The 22,960-nt window shown below is 36.9% G+C and overlaps 2 protein-coding genes across 2 annotated transcripts in view; both read right to left on the bottom strand.

Moving 5' to 3' along the window:
• The window catches only part of LOC139147586 (TOX high mobility group box family member 3-like), a 129,148-nt gene extending 122,675 nt beyond the window's left edge, over window positions 1-6,473 (bottom strand). The window contains exon 1 of the mRNA XM_070718719.1: window positions 6,351-6,473. The gene's annotated coding sequence lies outside the window, so the exon portion shown is untranslated. The remainder of the gene's footprint in view (window positions 1-6,350) is intronic.
• A 3,229-nt stretch (window positions 6,474-9,702) lies between these two features.
• On the bottom strand, window positions 9,703-22,911 carry LOC139147584 (GPI mannosyltransferase 1-like). The gene is made up of 5 exons (XM_070718713.1): window positions 22,605-22,911; window positions 17,213-17,766; window positions 16,571-16,829; window positions 15,046-15,147; window positions 9,703-14,264 (listed from the first exon to the last, which is right to left on the bottom strand). Exons 1-5 carry the CDS (start codon window positions 22,752-22,754, stop codon window positions 14,085-14,087), a joined length of 1,245 nt encoding a protein of 414 aa, XP_070574814.1. The 5' UTR covers window positions 22,755-22,911; the 3' UTR covers window positions 9,703-14,084.
• Between the last annotated feature and the right edge of the window lie 49 nt (window positions 22,912-22,960).

The raw sequence follows: 22,960 nt of genomic DNA, 5'->3' as shown, positions 1-22,960 counted from the left end.
GGATGCTACCCATGAGGCGTATTAGCCAATATCATATCAATGCAACATGACATTTCTATAATTCACGTGTAATGGGCTATCTCAGACAAGACAATTACATCTTCCACTCCGAGGATAGAGTCAAGTATATTACCAGCTTGCCAAGAGCATCAGCAGATCTTGAAGGACTTGAGCACCCGCGGGACGGATATCTGGAAATTCTTCCCTGTCTTATCAACACCAATGATCTAAACTGTTCAAGTAATGTGCTGTCATTTTCTCATTCAATCAAAATACACCAAAATGACAGCCTGGTAAATTTTTACCATTGAAGAAAATGATACCAATGGCCAACTTGACAAATTAATATTGTCACCGTACCCGTTCTATCATATATACATATAAATATATATATATTCTGACAATCAAATATTTTAACAGTTACTCTATTTTTGAAGACTTTGTTTATTTAATACGCATCAAATGAGCCCTAACAAGAGGACCAAAAATGTATTGTAAAAGTTTGAGAGTCAGTATATTCATATCCAAGATGTGCATTCTTCCTCAACCAAAACCATATTTGCTGTCCCTTGAAGGCTTACCACTGGATTTACTTGAGACTGATATAATTGGGCATTTTAGACAACTGATGCGAATATGCACAGAATTTTGTTCGATTCAAAAAACCCAAAACTATGCCGTCTAGATTGTAGGCAACCGGGGAATACAACTCACCCAGCAAGACCACTGCACGCAATTTTCACTGCATTGAACAGACTATAATATGTATCTACATTTCACTTCTAATGTCTTCTTTATCACTTGCGATAAATCACATGTACATTTCAGATAAATCACATGTACATTACAGAATATGTGGACATTCATCAGTCTACACCGTGTCAAATCCAAACTACTTCTCGCCCACACTGTTTTCTCACCTCTCTTGTCAGATAAAAATATTCCTCTAACGACATTTTATACATTTAAGAACATCAGATAGGCTTCTGTTTGCCTGGCAGATTAAAACCATGTCGCACATTTCAAACTGCAACACAATTCCATTTATCATGTACATTTCAGGTACTGAGTCGCAATATACAACATTGCTGATATCTTTTTTGAGCAATTTCAATCACTATGATGCCAAGTACACTACTAAAGATCTAAATAATGCAATTCTTTTGCTTCTTTCACCTTTACACATCAACGTTTTGATGGGTCTACATTACTTATTTATTACATTTTTTTCCCTTTTTGTATCAAGCATCCTGAATGCCTACTTTAAACAGAATCAGAAGCTTGAGGAGTATATTAATAATTCTTCTAGGATTTACACACAGTTCAAAAGCCTTTTTTTTCACACATGCATATACAATTAGAAATGTAAAATCACTCTTTACATCCACGTACACAACTGTGAAATATTTATTCCTATCATGAAACACGAATAAAATAAATTTATTTCGACGCTGACAGTGTAAATACGAAATGTCACAGAAAATTATGATAGCTATTTCTCGATTTGGGGGTAAATTTGTCATTTGCAATTCAAAAATATTGGAGTATGAAGACCTTTCGGAATTGTAGCCTGCGCAGACATTCATCATGTCACCATAACAACTGCCTTGATTGGAAAAAAGGAAGTTATGCAATTAATCTGAATCCGTGGCTGACAAGAGAAGCTTTATTAATGAGCAGAATTGATATTTTCACTGAATCCGTCCGGAGATGAATTTATCATTAATAAGAATACCATGATTGTTAACACCTGAAATTCTTCAATGAAGGCATGCCTGGTTTAAGATGCTGAAAGATTTTTTTAAAAAAAAGGATTTATATCACTTTTTGACATTGAGCTGGAATAAATTTTGCATCTTTCAAGTTGTAAAAGTAGTTTATCATCTTCATCAGCTGTTTTGAGTGAATGTAAGAAAAGGCAAGGGGAATCTATCCACTGACAGCATAAAGGATTCCTTCTCTCGGCTTAGCAGGTGTAGCAATGACTGATGGGTAGCCACTGGCATGAATTGAACAGAAGCCTGCCACTGAACAGGGCCCCATTCTTCATGATGGAGGTCAACTTAATTAAAGCTCAATTTATAGGCATGTAGCTTTTGAAGCATTTTCCAAGATTTTTTTGCTGCGACTGATAACACACAGTCAATGTTTCTGGTCTTACTCCAACTATTATATCAAATTATGTAATATTTAACTTGACAACATAGCCTGCCTGTGTACAATGTCTAACATTTGTTTTGACAACCAAATATTGGTCTGGACTAGAATTAATTGCACATTGAACTGAATATTGTGTTTTCGAGGCTAATACCTGAATTTCAAATATATCATTACTAAAAATATTATGTACATTTACGGCCCTGACCTATATATATATATATATATATATATATATATATATATATATATATATATATATATATATATATATATATATATATATATATATATATATATATATATATATATATATATATATATATATACACATACTGGTATTTCAAATATATCATTACTAAAAATATTATGTACATTTACGGCCCTGACCTATATATATATATATATATATATATATATATATATATATATATATATATATATATATATATATATATATATATATATATATATATAAAATATATATATATAATATATATATATATATATATATATATATATATATATATAATCTCAATTTATCACAAATTACTTCAAGTACTTGAGTTTCATTCGTCCTGCAATCTTCAGACATGTTCTGTCTATCTTTCTGAAATAGGCAAGATGCATGAAACTTCTGTAACAATTATCAATACTTTGTACCTGAAGTAATTTGTGTTATTATTTATAATGCTCTTCTTGAATAACCCATTCATACCAAATTGTTAAAACAAATGCTAAAACCAAACCACGGTAGTTTTATTGTACAGAAATCCTGCACTTGCACACAGGTCAATCAATGCCCAAATTGGTCTGAACAATAATTGCTTTCAATAAAACACTTGATTAGTGTTGTAACAAACAATTGAAAGAAACCACAGCAAATACACTAACAAGCCATTGTTTTGATAGAGCCTGCTTTTGCAATGAACTTGTAGCTTGGCTGACAATGCTAGAGTGTACAGAGTTGAAATCTTAATGAAGGTTCATTGTCTGATAGGGACATTACACACAACAAATGGCATTCACCTATTCATACAACAGATGTTGTTTCTGTCTAAATAGGATCTTGGGGCAAAAAATAAAAAAGCAGGTGAGTGATTTGACCCCATATGTAAGGACAGAATAATGAATTATGGGATTTATGATATGAAACTGGTGAAATGTCACAATACCAATGCACCTTGGATGTACAAAAATTCAAGTAATTGTGTAACCGTTGCAATTATTACAAACTTTGTCAAGGTGACTGTAGACTGTGTTGAGGTTCTAGGTGGAGACACCTAAAGGACAGATATTCAAACTTTAACTCTATTTTTTGGTCTGCCACTTGTGGAGACTCATTGTGAAGCTTAAGGAGTAACAAAATTTTTGTTGCCAGTGTATTTTTGTTAAATTGGATATTCAGTATTTCGAAAGAGTTAAGATGGGGATGTAGCCATTTTGAATTTCACGAGTCAGCAATGTTTAAGTTGTTTGTTTCTGTAGTACCAACTTCTGCAATGGTGGGCCCTGAGTTCTATTCTTGATTTTGAAAGAAAGTGGTGGTAAGGAAAGTTTGAACAAAAGTGTCCCACTTTTGAGGACCTTACTACCTTCAAATATACGCACTGTCTTGTGTCATGTTAAAATAAAAGATTACAGATGTATTTACAAATAAAAGAATGGAAATAAAACTTCTGAATCTGTCTCTATGTGGAGCTCATTCCTCTCATACAGAAATGATTTCAAATTAACTAATTCTCATAAAACATAAATATAGACTCAAGAGGCAGTAGATGTTTTTTTGGTGTGAGTTTCTGATGAATATTCTAGTTGTCATGGGACTGACCAAATCACCGGTTTCTGCGTAGCCAGTCATGTTTTAATCCCTGATGGAGGTCGTTTTCCAAAGATATGAATATTGATTATGAACATTCATATTCGATGCACATCGAACAGTTTAGCATGCTTTGGGGAGTTAATTCTGTCATCAACCAATATCAACATTTTTCACACTTTACCAGTGGTGCACTCACAGAATTGAAGAAGCCCTTGGGAATCATATATTACATAATTTAAGAAATCACACACATATTTTAACTTTTTAACAACTGAATCTCATGGATTTCCTCGTGGATAATGGCAAAAGAACAACTTGGTTTCAACAGGGGCAAATTGGGTTTCAAGAATCACTCACTTTTTTTGCTTCAGTCTAACACACTGAAGATTGGATACAGGAGTTATATGTTGCTGTTATATCTTCAACACACTGGGCATCTAATAGAAACTGTTTTGATATTGGCGAAATGTTTGCAAAATTTTACTATGAGCAAACCCAAATGATGCATTCTGCTCTGCAACATCACATTTTCACTGCAATTCTATGGAGCCATAATCAGCACATAAATACAGGGAGGAAATGAATAGTCAATATCCAAAAGCAATTTGTACGATGAATAATTGTTAGCATTCTGCAATGCAGTGTCTGCAAGATTGTGTTGGTGTTTGGAAAGGTATAAACTTAAAGATTTCATGAAATTGAGTACACTTCTCTCAAATCAAGTTTTACAACATATTTAAAACAGAAAAGAATTATTGATTTCCCCATACGTTATGAGCTTTGAAAAAAAACTGTTATGTTACTTACTAAGGAGTAGTGTAACCATTCCAGGTTGTGATAAATACAGACCCTCACAGGGCAGTGTGGTATTATAACTTTTGCTCTAAATTTCTATAATGATACTTTTAAGCATTATCTTACCAAATCAACAATAAAATCAGGCGTCACTTTGCAAGTTTGCAAATAGAGAAACAAATACCCAACATTTTGCAATATTTGAAATTCAAAATGGCTGCATCCCTGTGTTAAACACATTGAGGAAAAAATTAATTTCGGATTTTGAAAAATAAGCCTACGAAAATTTTTCTTTATCCAAGAGCTTTAAAATGAGCCCCACAAGTGGTAGATGAGAAAAGAATTGTAAAAATGTAAGAGTCCCTGATATCTGTCCCTGAGGTGCGTTCTAAATAAATTAGCCAGTCCATCATTGAGGGACTGTGAGTAAAGCAATGAAGCACAATTTTAATAGCATGGCACAATGTTCTTCTTGATGCTCCATTTATGGCCAGTGTTGACCACTGGTCACTGCCAACAGCAGCTCTACCACTCCCTTGGTGTGTTGTGATGGGGAGTGGGACCACAACACTGTCATAGCAAGGGAGTGGTAGAGGTGCTGATTGTAGCTAGTTGGGTGGATGACATGGCATCCCCACAAATAGAAACAATTCAGTGCCTGCGTGTCACAGTGAAAGCAAACAACATGGAATACCATCATCATGCAACCTAACAATACCCGACTACTTTCACAAGGATGTGTCAATTAGGATTTATTCTGCTACATCATACATGCGCTGTGCAGATGGGTTTATTGCAGATGTGCCTGGAGCCAGTGTGAAGGATGCTAGGCCCCTCTGCTTTATACAGGAGTTTATGAAGGATGGCATTAAACAGTACTCTCTGGACCAATTGCCAGATTAGTCCGACTAATGTTGAAACTATTCCAATAGACAAGTGTAGTCATGCTAACATGCTGACATCTGCACAAGCATACATGTACTTGAGTGTAACCACAGTCCCTCAGTGGTGCACCTCATATTCAGCGTTTGATATGTGCATGGTTCTGGGGTTCCATAAATCTTGGAGAACGATACTTCCGCCTTGAGATCTGAATTTGGTGCAGTGCGAAAGAGCATATTACTTGCAAATTTACAAATGCGAATAGGACATCATCGTACTGCGGTCAAAAACCAGTGGTGGTACGCTCCCTTTTGTCCGATCGCGTCTTCACCCCAGAACGGCTGCAGTTTATATTACACAGAGTTCCAGGGACAATACCCCCTCTATTCTCTTCGACTTTGTCCGAGAGAATAACCGATCTAAAGGAGGGTTTTCTTGAGGCCTAACAGCATCATGTGTTTGCGACAACAGCAACACGGGAATCATGCCAGATTTATTTCTTGGGAATACCATGAGTTTAATACCGCACATCGCGTAAGTGAAACACGCCGCGCATGTAAGGTACACAGTAAGTACGTGTCTGGCTACGAGTCTCATGTTGCTAACCATGACTTTGCTTGGAGCATGAAGGCGATCCCATGAGTCATTAGGTAACATTTTATCGACCGTGATCTTGGTTAACAAGGGTCCTTACCTTTACTGGACAACTGTACAGACGATCAACGCACGGGGGCAGGTAACGATGAGTGGAAGAAGGCGGATGTCCTTTGACCGCTCTTCGCTGATGAGTGAATGACTGAAGCCCTTGTGTATGTTTGTTTCACATGCAGTTACTCCACCGTCGCAAGAGGGCGCTACGATTTCTGCTATGGCTCTGAGGCCAGATCAGTTTATGCCGCTCTGAGCATGGGGCTAATGCTGTATAAAGTATCCTAGCGAAGTCCGTGCAGCATTTATCAAACTTGCCCAAATAAAATTTCCACATTACTCATTAAGTCTTTGGAGGTGGTCATACATAATGAAAAACAATTCTGCTCAAAAACTGTTCAAAATATGTTCGGCTTTGTTCCTTTCTATAGACACATGAGTTCTTCACAAAAGAAATACCATGCCATACCAACTCAAGGCACAAGTATTGAGTAAAAAATATGAATCCTTATCTTGCAACCCTCTCTAAAACATAAAACTGGTTAATCTGGAAAACTTAATGGGCCAGTAGTTATAACTTTCTACTAGTTTTGTTTTTAATAATCAACTACAGTTTTCTACTCCCCAAATCACGTTCATACTGCAGATACACAGTATCCAGCTTGTACATTTATTTCTTGCATTTATACATAGGCGCTCTTTAGCTGTGAAGTCTGCTAAATAGATCGATTTACAGCTCGATCTGTCGATCCCGTAGTCAATATGCCCGCCACTGTAACCTAAATACTCAGGTTGCAGTTGCAGGAATATCGACTACAGGATCGATAGATCGAGCTGAAACTGATCTATTTAGCAGACTACCCAGCTAAAGAGCGCCTGAGCATTTATATTGTTGTCAAGTGATCCAAAGTAAAGAACTGTGCATTTTCCTTGTATAGATGCTGGGTTGGCAGGCTCAGTACATGTTTGAGGTATTTGAACGTGCTTGGATATGGGGTGGACCATTTGATATCCTGGGTCACGTTGAAGATGTCTGGGGGGGTTGGGGGGAACGCTACCAGTATAGGCACATGTATTTGACAACACAAATGATATAAGTTTGCTAAGCAAATGCATAGAGTTTGTTTATTGAGCAAATAAGACAACAACTTCAAAGAAATGAACATATATCAGTGTTCGCGGTGACTTTTTTCTCCTCGCGTACGGCATACGCATTAGTCTGCTAAAATTGCGTAATGGCTGGATTTGAGCGGCGTAATTTCACTTCCGCACTCGATTGATGAAAAAACTGACTGCAAAATACAATGTGCCGTTGATAAACCTACACTACATATTCGGATTGTACGATGTAACATTATTTTAATGAAACAGTTTAAACGAACAACTTGAACAATGTTGAAACGTAACAGCGAAGGGTATACATGCAACCGTCACAACACATCGGGCAACCCAAAAGTTAAGAGTTATGGCAGCTTATCCAGACGGTTTCTGGACGTTTCGGCACAAGTCGTTTCGGCCCAAGACGTTTCGGCCTTCCAATTTCAGGCCCCAAGTCCGAGTCGTTTCGGCACCGCACCCAAGACTTTTCGGCACCGCTGAAGGCTACCTGTGGGAACTAGTGATGGAGCGTAATGTTACAAATCAAAGCACTAGAAAAGTAAGTGTCAATAACATTCACGTATATGCTTAATCTTTGTGAGAACATGGGAAGAGACCGGGAGAAAAAACTTCATATCATTTTCAAATCTGTGACACAAGTTTATCGATATCAATAGCCGCCGACACGGCAAAGTTTGAAAGCGGTGAGGAAACAGCACGGCAAAATTCACACAAAATGCACATAAAGTACTGGTCAGAACGCAAAGGTCACGCTTACGAATATGACGGATCAGTCAATTACTAAATAGTTCGGAAAAAAAGCGAAACATAGATGCCGAAACGTCTTGGGTTGCGGTGCCGAGTGACTTGGGCCGGAATTGAGAGGCCGAAACGACTTGGGCCGAAACGACTTGGTGCCTGAACGACCAGTTACCATCCAGACACTTCTGCAGTGTTCAAAATTTATCGGGATTCCGACGAGCTCTACCAATGCATCATTTTTTTCACGGACTCGTAGAGCAAAGTTGAAAGAAATTAAAACAGATTTGTCTGCTTCGACGCCATGCTGCATGTATGCTTGATCAAAATTCGGGAACAGTGAGACACAATGATCGTGCACGGTTGGCATTTATATAATTTGTCGCAACATTTCTGTAAATCACTCACTTTCAGAAACTATCGCTCGCCTGAAAATTAGCAACGTAATTCATAGGCACAGCTAACATGATAACGTGCCTAACGTGATAACGTGTGGACTACGATGCCGATTTTTCAGACAACGCCCAGAGAATCCGAAACTTTCCACACAAAATGAGTGATTGACAGAAATGTGTTGCAACAAATTTCGTCTGGTTGTCGCCTAAGCTCAGTCGTGGGGGTGCTTTTGGTGTTATCCTTTGCGTATAGAAAACGCATAACGATGAAAAAATGCGTATCGAGGTCAATTTCAATGCGTAAATACGCACGATTTTTGCGTAAACGCGAACTCTGTATATTATGCTGATATAGAGGTTTCCTACCTTTTTAAACTAAAATGATTCAAATTACATTATAGGAAACATGTTTTAGCATTGCTTTCAATTTCAAATCTCATTTGAAATATTTTGACAAGATATTACATCCTCTGGTCATGATTGCTACTGTACTCATAAAGTTACTTCAATGGCCAGCAGCTGTATCTTTTGATGAATTTTCACCATTTTTGTTTTTATGTTAAGGATGTACGATCGGTAAAATTAAAAGTAATGTCATTTCTCTAAATTGCCGATTTTTGGATTCTCCTTTGCAAGTATTATCAAAACCAATGCATTTTCTATGGATGAAATAATTCAATGCTGTTTATCTCAAAAGTTAGCGCGGTGACCATATCATTTTATTTGATCACTATTATTTATTTCTCTAGACTGAGCTTTGTGCAAATTTTCATGAAAATGACAATAATAGAAATTGATTTTTCAGCAAATTTCAATGTAATCCTATGGGAAGTGACAAATTCCACGCGCGCGTACCGCTCGTACATCCTTAACCACGACAAACGGAATAGCTGATGTTTCAACACACTTTTGGGAGTACAACAAGAACTTGCGATTGGCATACCAAACAAAAAAGAAAGAAAAAAATCATCAAAAGTTAAAGCTACTGGCTCTTTATAAAAAATCAAGCAGTTGGTAAAAGTAAGCCAGATTATCTTTTTCAAAGACAATCTATAGTTGTTGCATTTCAACAGGGTACTTAAAATACAAGTCCTAAACACAATTGAACAACAAAATCACCACAAATATCGGCAACACTGCAAAATATTCAAGATTAATATTTGTATCTTCATTACATGAATATGTTTAACAAAACAAATTACATAATCAACAGATATGGATAAATTTCATAGCCCTGGAATAAAAAAACTTGCATATCTCTTATAAAATTAGTGAAACTCTGACATTGAATGCCATGTTTACTTAAAGCTCCATTGATGATACCTTTTGCAGTATTTTTCATTATTTTTTGCTCTGCTTGTAAAATACAGCATCTTGTTCTACTCCAAAAAAGTCACGTCAAAATGCATAGTTAGTTGGTCATAACATCATCTTTGTGTCCATTATGCAACATTAATATTGATGAAGGAAGTTAGTCGGGACTGAAATTCATTTGTCAACAATAACGTTGCAAGGTTACTGTAGTAAACTGAAGTTCAGTTGTGACTAAAGTTCATTTGTCAAAAATATCGTTGCATAATAGACTCAATGCATTGTGTTCACACACAATGCAGTGTTTACACAATGCATTGTTGACAAAAATATTGTTTACATGATGCATTGTGTTAACACAATGCATTGTGTACAATGCATTATTACAACTATTGTCTGCTTTTAAAAACATCACATATTCCTGTTGGCAAATTGCCAGTAAAATCTTGGTTGTGACAAGCCAAGGGTTGACAGACAAATGGCTATTCATTATGACTATAGGATATTAAGAACACCAGTTGTTATAAGAACAAATGTAAGCAGGTGAAAAACATGTTTCTGTTAGTTTATCAGCCGTTAATTGTGGCAGGTTGTTGCGCTATCTCTCACATGTTGTCATGGTTACACACCATATAAATATCAGTTTTCCAAACACTGTTGTTTGATGCAAGACGCTCGGATTTAATAAAATATAGGGAGATTGACATGTGCTTGTCGAATTGCACCTGAGAGATGAACAACGCACTGCTTCCAATATGACCTGTCTAAAGAAAAATACTTGTGTTGATATATTACCCTCTTGTTCTAGTGTTTTCATTTTTAGATGATCTATTTCATACAAAATCTACCTTTATAAAGTCTGATAAATATAATTATTTCTAGCACACTATTGCAATAATGATATTATAAACCATTACCATATAATACTTTATCACTTGAGCAACTGACTAAATTACAATTAAAATTTCAAAATTCCTTGAACATACAAAGTTGACATCTGAGTACACTGTTTAAAACTTAAACAAATTTAAAGATATTCGTTAAGAAAAGATACAGCGGAGATAGTGGATGCACAATATGCCATTTTGAAGCTTATTATCTGAATATAAAAGTGTGCAACATTTTCTGTCTGCATTTTAGCTAACTTACTGAATAAATCATTCCACATGAGTGCTCTAAAAACAACAGACCTGATCAGTGTTCAGTGGGTTTGGAGTCCTGCAGGGTAATTATCCAAAAAGCAGACACATATTTCAATATTTCAGTTGATGTTTAAAACTGTCACAAAACCCAAAGAAGTATTAACTGGTTTAAATGTCAGTTTATGACTACGCTGACAATTTGGTCAATAGCACATGCCATCAATGCATATTAACCCTTTGAGTGCCGTTAATTTGTCCCACCAAAATTTTAGTGCAACATTTTTTCATGAATCTTTCAGTATTTTTTTTTGATAATTTTGGACCAAATGAATAACACATTTTATCGGCTACAGCTTTAATCAAAATTTTGGCAAAAATCTGAAAAAAAAATTGACTGGGGTATATTTTATAAAGGTGGCAAAAATTGACTATGGTGCTCAAAGGTCAAGTGGCTAATTTGCATACTACAAATGGCTCTGAACTGTGATATATAATACTCCTCTTGGTTACCAGAGAAACAACAAAAAATGCTCAGTTGGCAAGATGTTATAGCTTAAAATAAAATTAAATCCTTTATTCAATCAATGTATTCTAGATAATTTTTTCAATTATTTATGTATTTATTTACTTATTTATATTTTATTTATGGGGTGACTTACTTTTTATTTATTCATATTTGAATTATATATTGGGGGGAGGGGGCAACTTAGAGTCCCTGAACAAAAATAATTCACAGTAGGTATTTCAGATTCACGTTAAATACTGTATTGTTTTGATATTTCAGTTAGACTGGACTGCCTTTCACCCATTCACTGCCAACTTTGGTGAGATTTAGTTCTTTGCAGGAAGCAAGGCTGGAAATTCCCACAAGAAATGTGTAGGGTTGTGAGGGTCAAGACAGTGGGACATGTACAGAGTCCTTCCTGAAATGGTTAGTACAACACACTTGTATTTGATTAGCACAAATGAGATTAAAGGTGGCATTTTGTTTTTACTTTCATCTTACTTTGATAACATTAGTCATATTAAAATTGAGAAACAAAATTGATTTCAATGCACAACCCTCAAAATGTGACGTTTTTTGTAATTTTTTTTTTAATTCTGAGCCGGTATGCTCCTTGTGTGTGTCATGGTTCTGATTGCTACTACAAGAACTTTCTGGGAGTTCACAAGAAACAAGACACATGCCCCTACACTGTGGATTCCTGATGGGTTTAAAATCCTTACTACCCAGCTCAGATTTCAAGATTTTCTCTCTTCTGAACTTCAAATTCAGTGGCATATCAAAACACAAACTCTCCTTAAAAAAGCCATAAGTTGCGTGTGGCTTTTGTAAGATACCCATGTATGTTTTAGGTTTTATATTATATTTAAGTAACAGGTTCAACCCTTACCCTGCCAAGTTCACATGTCACTATCAAAGTCAAATTGGTTTAACCTAGCAAAGCATAACATCTCCCACATGCTGCATTTTCACAAAAAAATTACACATTTGAAGGCCCCTGAAAACGTAGGTACTGTGAACATGATTTTCATGGACTAAAGCTGCAATAAAGCATACCAGGCCAAGTGGGTGAAAACGCGTATGGTTTTGGCTCATTAGCGATATTCTCGGACTTGGCAGACAGGTGAGTGATACTCTCCGGCAGGGAAAGGGTTAAAAGATCTTACAAATTGGTAGTGCCACTTTTATCGCACAATCTGAACACTCTATCTGTAGTTTCTACACTGAGTTTATAGATTACTTCCTCTGTGAGCTGGGAGAAGGGATAACATTGTACTGAAAAGAGGAACAAAATAGTGATGTGATCAAGATTACAACAATGATATTATCACCATGAAAACTTGATAATCTATAAACAAAATTAATAATGAATAAGTGAACTGTGGAATCAAGCTATAGCCAGGGTCAGGGCAGAGTGACCATGGTACAGCCTCATAGTTTGATAGTCAAAATCAGCTACAAAATTCAAGTTCACTTATTCGCTACTTATTTTTCACGCAGTACTCGACAACTTTGACCCTTATCCCGTCAAGTTCATACGTCACCAACAGGTCGAGGTTGGTCAAAACCAACAAGGCATAACATGCCCCCCGTATGCCGCATTTTAACAAAGACTTTACTATTTGGAAGCCTGTGAAAACAGATATTGTTAATATTTCTGTACATGTAATCTGCTATAATATAGCATACCAGAAAGAAGGAAAAAATACATGTAGGTTTTGGCTTAATACTGCTTTTTTACTGAATTGGCAGAGGGTGAAGCGACAGGGCAGGCATGTCAAGGGTCACAGGCTATCTTGATTTAGCAAAAGACGACACGGCAACATTGAAAAATAACACCTGTAGTTGATATGGTTTTTTTTGTTTCTTCTTTTCTGGGCTTCAGAGATTCCCTAAAAAGTTTATTATTCTCAGCTTCAACAAGTAACTTTGAACCTCTGTGTACCCTGTGCATAAATATCCAGTTTACAGCTTGACTCTAAAAATCTGCAAAAAGATTTATCAAGAGTTGCCAGCAGCAGTGGGGCCTGTTTGCAACCACATGGCTGAGTAAAACAAAAATGACTCCCTTATCACTACATATCAAGGGCCTTCATGAGCTGTTACAGCATAAGAAAGCTAGTACTTTATCATTCAGTTGCTTTACTAAAACTAAATATAACTCTACTATTGCACTGCATTGCGTAGCTCTGCTTTTACTGAAGAAGTAAAACAGTAAAAATACACATTAAGGTAGTATGCACCTCGGAAGTGAAAGACTTCAACTTTTTCTCAAACTTTTCTCAATGAAACTTTCAATCATACTTTTTCAGGAGTCACTGTGCATAGTTTGATACAACAGAAACAAATTATTTAACATTTACCAATATTTGACATCTAAAATGGCCGCGCATCCCTGTCTTAACTCTCTGGGAAAAAGTACAATTTTTGATTTTCAAAAAACTTCCAACATAAAAATATTTGTTATTCCAAGAGCTTTAAAATGAGCACCAACAAATGTAGATCATAAAAAGAATTGTAAAAATTTGAGTCTGAATATCTGTCCCCGAGGTGCATTCTACCTTAAAAAGCTAAAAACCCAAATCAGAGAGCCTTCCTCGTTTGAATGTGGGAAACATGAGATGACATCGGAATAAACGGACCATGATAAAGACGTTCATGGCAAAGAAGAGAATTCCTGCCATCCAGATGTACAGGAATGTGTCCTGTCCTTCAAATTCAAGGTTAAAGGCCGGATACATCCATATTGCCTGCAAGAAAGCATTTAAGCCTTTTTAAGACAGGATCACATTCGTCAACAGAAGTATTTTATTACTGTTCAATGATGAAAGCATCAGGAGTCCACTCTTACATTGTATTTGCAGTCTTTCACAAAACTTTTGTAATCGCATATTGAAGGGCCAATGGCTGTAACTTTGTGTAATCTTTTTAACTACTGTTTTTGTATTTCGATTGCAAGTTGCTGTTCTTCTCCCCAAAACATGTTGTAACAACTACTATTTTTCTAATCGATATTGTGTCCATCAGTAGTAAATGCAAAGATATTGTTTACATTTGAATTCTAGTCAAGACAAGAACTCACTTGCCAACAATAATAATGCAGTCTACACATGTACAGGCTGAGTTGACAAGCTAAATACTGTGTATCTCAGCATGCTTTGAGGAGCTGAACAAGAAACTGTGGTTTACAATAAAATAAATTTGGAGAAAAAATTTTCTAAAGTTACAGCTAGTGGCCCTTTAATTAACATTGCATGTTACATAACAACATCACTGTAATTTTCATTGCAAAATTTGCATTCAACGATTGGCTAAGGCAAGAAAATCACAATTCAAGGTTATTTTATTTTTCAGAATGGCACCACAGTATCAACTACTGTGAAATCTCACATTTCTATAAGATCCAAAGTCAACACGATCACCATCATCTAGGATGATGGCAATTCTTTCTGAAAAACAGAGTTTTATGGCACAAATGACGGTGGTAAATATCATCTATTGTAGAGTGGTTACATGTACAAGCAGCCTTACCTGAGAGAGAAACCACAAGGCAATCAACATCAACCCATTTCTAATTTTCATTTGTAGATTTGGCAGCACCAACGGCAGTAAGCACAGGTACCAGATGAAGTACTGTTGAAAAAAAATCGATGAAAAAGAATGAAAATGTTACTGTCTTTGTAACAGATGTACACATGCTTTGAATACAATAATGACTGTCTGTGATTTTGGAGTACAAAGATGTTAAGGTACTATCCACCTCACAAGTAAGGGGCCGTTGATAATAAAAGCTGACGCACAAGAAACGTAATTCCTTCGTTTTACTTGAAACCCCCTCCCCCCCTCAAAACAAAAGTTCTTATGCGAAATCAATTTCGTATTATGATGCCGTTTCTGACAAACCTACACGCACCTCTCCGATCCGCACGCTCATGAAAAAAATACCGGAAGTGCACATTAATTACTGATAAACCTCCCCATTACGTGTTTCACTTTTTAAGACACAGAACACTTTAATGCATTTCGCATGTAGGAAAATGTTTCACGTACATGTTTCACTTTGAAAAAGCATACAGGTTTTTATTTCAAATTTATGTCTTTTCGTTGTCTTTTCGGTCCCCATATTTTGTGGTCATTCTGTTCTCGATGAACTCGAAGGTAGTATTGCGTTCTCGCTGCAAAGTTGCACTTCGAAAACAATAGACGAAAATCCTTATGCGATTTTGACGCACACAAAACAAAATGAGCTTTTACCCCCTCCCCCCCTAAACGAAAGAATAACGTTTGTCGTGCGTCAGCTTTTATTATCGACGGCCCCTAAAAGACTTAAACTTTTGCTCAAACTTTCCTCAATGAAACTTTCAACCATTCTCTTACCAACTCAGGATAAAAATCAGTTATCACTATGCAAAGTTTGGTACTAGAGAAACAAAGTACCTGATATTTATGGATATTTGAAAATCAAAATGGCTGCCACCCTTTTCTTAACTCTATGGGGATAACAACAATTTTCAATTTTCAAAAAAAACTAAGACGGTAAACATTTTTCTCATTTGTAATCCGAGAGCTATAAATTGAGCCCCCCCCCCCCATGTCATGATGTGCATCATAAAATTTTAAATATTGCAGCTATGTTGACTTGATGCATCTAGATGTCGTATATGAAATACATTGTTTGTAAACAAGAAAGTCACAAAGGCACAGTTCTGATGATCCTTCCTCTAAAATTCCTCAGGAGGAATTCTGAATTGTCAAAGCAAATTTATGGGGGTCAACTTGGGTCACGTCATGAAGTAAAGTGACATAAACACCGGTATTCATGTCATAATTTTGCTGTCACTAAACTGAGTAAGAAATCACAAAGATTATGTGATATAGAAGTACTGTTGGAATATAAACCTGTAGAGAACTCCTACTGTAAATAGGCAAAGTTTCTGTCAGCTTGGACTACTCTGGCAGCCATATGTACTAGATCTTACACCTCACACCGGGTCACGCCTACCACACCCTCATGATTTCATATGAGTTTGACAACAACAGAGTATGACTCGTATACCTGACAGGTGCACACTTTGTTGAAGGTGACGAACACAAACGTGTGAATAAAACAACAGAAGCTGATGTCTTGGTAGTACTTCAGGGACACTGCGATGAGCAGTACTGCTTGTGGTATGAACACGGCCAGTGAGGCCACCCAGGAGAGCGCAGACTCAGCATTCAAGTACAACATGTAAAAGTAGACGGACAAGTTGTGACGGATGTCTTTCCTGGTGATGTGATACAGGTAAGTTTCTTCTATGGCCTTGTAACCATACCTGGAACAGCCACACACACAAAGAAAAACAATGATATGTATGAGCCAATTGAACCACTATTATAATAAAGGCTACGATACTGCCCTCTTGCAAATGTTGGACTTCAATGTCTTTGAAAAAGATAGTATATCCCATGAATATTTTTGGAGAATATGCGAAAAACATCATTGTTGAGTTAACAGATAGGTAGAGCATAGAGTGATTATATTATGTTCCGCCTTGAATACAGATGGTCCCGGTCTGCTTGATCTATATTGTGTGATAACTCTGTCCAAAGTGAACGTTGCCATATGCCATACATATAGAAATAAAAAATTTGCTCTTGTCAAAACTTTCAACTAAGAAAACACTCATGCAGCAACAACACATTAACTGGTACTTACAGATGATAGGTTAGAGCAGTAAAAACAGCGAATGTTCCGGCAGCGATCAATGAAAACTGAATTCGTGACTTGTTTGGCCACAATATCTTGACAAGCATCCCATAGCTGCTGACTGTTTTGCTATCTTGGCGACGTTTACCTTTTTCACTTTTGTAGTCCCCATCAAGCAGCATGTAAATCGGCAATGCGTAGGTGATGGGATATATCTTGACGTGGACCGACAAACCATACAAGAATGCGGCCGTCTTCGTTCTCTGCTTAAGCAAAGCCATGAGGGCTGCCAGTACTACCAGGGCGACGACTGACTCGGCGTTGCCACGACTCGACACATTCATCGACATCGGATTGAACAACCAGAAGAGGAGAGAGACGTGAGCTTTGACATCGGGACACTGTCTCAATTTCAACATCTTGTACATCAGAACACCGCATATTATGTCACACAGAACAAAGATGATCTTCCCAAACAGCGGTGAAAGACAGATGTTTGGTGTCAGCATCCATGCAAGTAATGGAGTGTATCTGTAGGTGGCTCTATCATATGGTGACTTTCCCTATTTAGAAAAAAACAAACCTTTTCACAGTTATTGGAATATGTATATGTATACTGTGATGATATCAACAGGGCAGGCAGAGCACCAAGTTCAAATATTACAAATGACCCTTGAACTTATAGCTAAGAATGTTTGTACCATAGTGCGTTTGTATGCATCGTTGCAGTACAGTGCCATTTGCAAGACAATGAATGGACTTTCCTATCCAGTTGGCCGTTGACAAATACATCTTGTCCTCATAAAAATGCAGCAATGGCTTCAACCTGCTCGTCTCTCAAATACTTTACTGGTGGTTTCTTTACCACAGTTGATTGCCTTCTACAGTTCTGTTGTCAGCTCTTCTCTTTAAGATGAACTAGCATGGCAGCTCCACATGTGAATGCTAGCATGAACCTTCCACTGTGGTAGGTTAATTAATTGTACCAACAGTTAGGGAATCCCTGAAAGTTCATGATGTGATCGCTATAAGTCATTTGGTACCTAAAAGTCACTTCAGACATTTTTATTGATGCCATCAGTTAGATGTACAGTTTAGTTATTATTAAATGAATGTATATATAATATAAATATGAACTTGAAATGACTGCTGTGTCTGTTCTTGCAGTTATATTATATCCAACAGTTTGATTTAGTGGTTAAACTGTCGTCCTGCAGCCGAAGGAGAACTGTTTCGAAGTGTTTATCAGTAATGAGCTGAGAAGCTGGGTCATAAAAAATTGCAAACAGCCAGTTTAAATTTGAATCACATCGGCGAGGGCGCTGTCTATTGTGGTTGGTTACGATGTCGAGTCACTTCAGACATTTTTAGTCCCCGCGGACGAAGTCCGGTGGGGACTTATAGATTGGGTCCCGTCCGTGTGTCCGTCCGTCCGTCCGTCCGTCATCAACAGTTTCTCAGACACTGCCAAACCAATTTTGTTCAAACTTGGCACAAAGGCATAGCACTATGACCTACAGATGCACATCGATTTATTTTGCAATACGATCAAATATGGCCGCCAGGCGGCCATTTTATTACAATTTTTTCATGTACGGAGCCATAACTCAGACATGTTTCAACCGATTTTATTCAAAGTTGGTACAAGGCCATTGACCAATGTCATAGATATGCATGTCAATTTGTTTTGTGATACGATCCAATATGGCCGCCAGGCGGCCATTTTATTACGATTTTTTCATGTACAGAACCATAACTCAGGCATGTTTCAACCAATTTTATTCAAACTTGGTACAAGGACATTGACCTATGTCATATATATGCATAATAATCGCAATCATACCAATCCATAATCCAATAACACTAGGTCAAAATTCGCAAGACAATAGTTGCAAACACAGACACAAAACAGCACAGAACAGACAGTAAATAGACGGTACACAAACAAAGTCAAATTCATGAAAGAAAGACATATGGACCTCTGGCCAAAAGACCAAGAAGTGATGTAAGGTGTTTCGAAAATAGTAAGCGCATCCTGCCCCACATGTGGCACCCACCACATATCAATCTGTAAGTCAGACAGGTAGTGGTCACCAACTAAGGCCCCATGTCACCGATGCCATCAGTGACCACTTGTCGAAGAGAGACACCGTACTTATCAACCAGCTTGCGATACCTGCCAAAAAAGCGTTTGAACGTAGAGACAAGTCCTGCCCTGGTGCAACCTTGATTTAACAGTTTGAAAGAGAGACGGCCATGTCTCTCTACAAAATCACCACACGAACTGCATGCTCTTGCACATCGAATAAGCTGGGAAATGTATACCCCACAAGCAGGTGAGAGTGGAATACCACTGATGAGGTGTGGAAAATTAATTATACTAAAGTTGAAATCATCTCTCTTGTCATATAGCCTAGTAGAAAGGTGACCATTAGAGTCAAATTCAAGTAAAATGTCCAGATATGAAGCAGAAGAGGCCGTTTCTGTAGTCTCTTTAATCTCCAATTCTGGAGGATAAATCATAGCGAGATATTTACTGAATTCAGAGTTATTCAATGAAATAACATCGTCTATGTATCTAAATGTAAGGTTGAAAGTACGAGCTACAGAGACCTTTTTCTGCTTGATAAGGTTCTGGATAAATTCTGCCTCGTATGAGAACAGAAATAAGTCGGCAAGTAAGGGAGCACAGTTAGTGCCCATGGGAATTCCTATACACTGTTGGAAAATGTGTCCTCCAAATTCAACAAATATGTTGTCAATGAGGAAATCAAGCATACTGATAATGTCTTTCTCGGTATAAAACACTTTAGCGTTAGTAATATTTTTAACAAAATATGTAGAATTATACCCTAATACCACATATTTGTAACGGCGTGAACCGTTTTTGTAGAAAAAAGCTTGGTTGATGATGTTTTTCAAGCGTTCTTTCAATTTATCATGTGGTATTGTGGTATACAATGTGGAAAAATCGAAAGTTTTAATAGATGTTATTTTTGAAACAGATCTTGATTTCAAATTTTCCAAGAGTTCCTTCGAATTTTTTAATATCCACATTTGATTTATACCACTCCGAGAAAAGACAACATCACAGTATGATTGAAGTCCCCGTTTGACAGTACAAAGAACAGAAGTCAGTATCTTCGATAACTCTGTTGTTGAACATTTTGAAGATCCTGCGATAAACCTAGCTTTGTAAGGTGTTTTGTGGAGCTTTGGTATCCAGTATAAGCTAGGCAACTTATTATGGTCATCCTTTGTTGTAATATTAAAATTATCCATGAATGACTTATGGTTTGCCAAAATTTCAGATTTGTTGAACATTGACTGTCTGTAAGTGGAGTTGGTGGAGGTCTTAGTTACACCAAGTTCGTCTATAAGACATTCAAAATAATACTTCTTACAGACAAATACAATGTTATTGGCAGCTTTATCAGCAGGGACGACAACATATTTGTCATGGATATCATTCAAACACTTAACAGCATCAGGATCTTTAAATACAGAATGGGGTCTTCTGCAAACATGTGATCTGTAAGTGGAGTTGGTGGAGGTCTTAGTTACCACCAATGTCATATATATGCGTGTGGATTTGTTTTGTGATATGATCCAATATGGCTGCCAGGCGGCCATTTTGTTATGATTTTTTCGTGTACAAAGCCATAATTCAGGCATATCTCAACTGATTTTATTCAAAGTTGGTACAAGGACATTGACCTATGTTATACTTATGCACATTGAATTGTCTTGTGATACGATCCAATATGGCCGCCTTGTGGCCATTTTTTTTATGACTTTCCATGTCCTGAACAATAACTCAGACATGTATCAAGCAAATTTATTCAAGTTGGTACAAGGACATTGACTTATAGTATACATAAGTACATTGATTTGTTTCTCGATATGGTCTGATATGGCCACATGGTAGCAATTTTGTTATGGTTTTTTTCATGTCGAGAGCCATAACTCTAGCAAGTCTCAACTGATTTTATTAGTTTGTACCTGGACATTGACTTATGTAATACATACGTGTTGATTTTTTAAACAGTAAGATCAAATATCGCTGCGTGGCGGCAAATTTGTTACGATTTTCTCATGTACTGAGCCATAACTCAGACATACCGGTATTTCCACCAGTATCATTCAAAGTTGGTACAAGGACATTGACCTATTTCATACATGCTCGTCAGTTGTTTCACATCATGTAGCAGTATCATGTCAATTATTGAAGTTTCATAATTAGGTTGATATGTCAGAAATACTGCATCAAATTTCATGAAACTTTGTACAGATGTTAACCCTTTTCCTGCCAAGTCCATATTTCACCACCAGGTCAAATGGTTAAAATTAATGAAACACAACGTATTCCATATGATGTATTTTAACATTATACTGTACATTTGAAGGCTGTTGAAAACATAATACTGTAAAGTTGATTTTTTGTGGACAAAAGATGCTATAACATACCAAGCCAAGTGGGTGAAAATACGTCATTTTTGGCTCAATACCGCTTTTACTGACTTGGCTGATCGGGAAGTGATACAGTTATTACTGTCTGGCAGGAAAAGGGTTAAGCTCACATTGCTTTAACAGTGAAAAAGACATTTATCAGTGTCATTTTAATTAATTTGTAATTGCATATGTAATGAACTTTCCTAATTAGAGTGATATATCCACAAATACAACGTCAAATTTGATGAAACTTGATACAGATGTTGATCTCATAGTGTTGTAAATACTACATTAAACTTTATGAAATATGGTACCGGTTATCTATTAGTGTTAGGATAGAATGAAAAAATGTTTTGCAACATCCTGTTAACTAACTCATTTAATGACCTTTAGGATAGTGGCCTACATTGGTTTTATGTTTTTCATCACCATGGAACTCATTCTTGGCCATTGAGTGCCATCTGTATCAAAGTATTTTTATCACAGAACCTGTAATCAAAGTACCCATTAGCAAGCGGGGACTGGGTCATCAACGATGACTTGTTATCGATGCCATCAGTCACTTCAGACATTTTTATTGATGCCATCAGTTAGATGTACAGTTTAGTTATTATTAAATGAATGTATATATAATATAAATATGAACTTGAAATGACTGCTGTGTCTGTTCTTGCAGTTATATTATATCCAACAGTTTGATTTAGTGGTTAAACTGTCGTCCTGCAGCCGAAGGAGAACTGTTTCGAAGTGTTTATCAGTAATGAGCTGAGAAGCTGGGTTATAAAAAATTGCAAACAGCCAGTTTAAATTTGAATCACATCGGCGAGGGCGCTGTCTATTGTGGTTGGTTACGATGTCGAGCATTTCATGAGTTCATCTCACGCATTGCAGAAATGATGGGTTGACCAAGCAGAGCGCTGCATACCGCATAAAAGAGGATACAACTTACCTCTATTACATACTCTGCAGCATCTGTAAAAACGTCGTAATCCACGTCTGTGTATCTCACCAGCATTGTTTGATCTTGCCAAGCGCCGTAAGCTACGAGACCAAGACGAACTGCCAGGGCCATAAAAAAAGAGAGTGCCACGTTCCACATATTCGTAATTTCTCTCAAAACTGTCGGCAAGGTAGAGTGAATGGTGCAAAACTAATCGACAGTGACACTCTTACCTAAAAGGTGTCTGTTTTAAGTTCAAATTTGAAAGCAACGTTAAACTCGCGCACATCAGAAGGGGGCGGCCATTTTAGCGAACAATCTTCCCGCTGATTGGACCATTAGCTGAACTCTCGTACCGAGCGAGA

Source organism: Ptychodera flava, chromosome 13 (genome assembly GCF_041260155.1).
Source record: "Ptychodera flava strain L36383 chromosome 13, AS_Pfla_20210202, whole genome shotgun sequence".
NCBI classification, from domain to species: domain Eukaryota; kingdom Metazoa; phylum Hemichordata; class Enteropneusta; family Ptychoderidae; genus Ptychodera; species Ptychodera flava.
The sequence above is the reverse complement of the archived record's forward strand: the minus strand, read 5'-3'. Positions and strand labels throughout refer to the sequence as shown.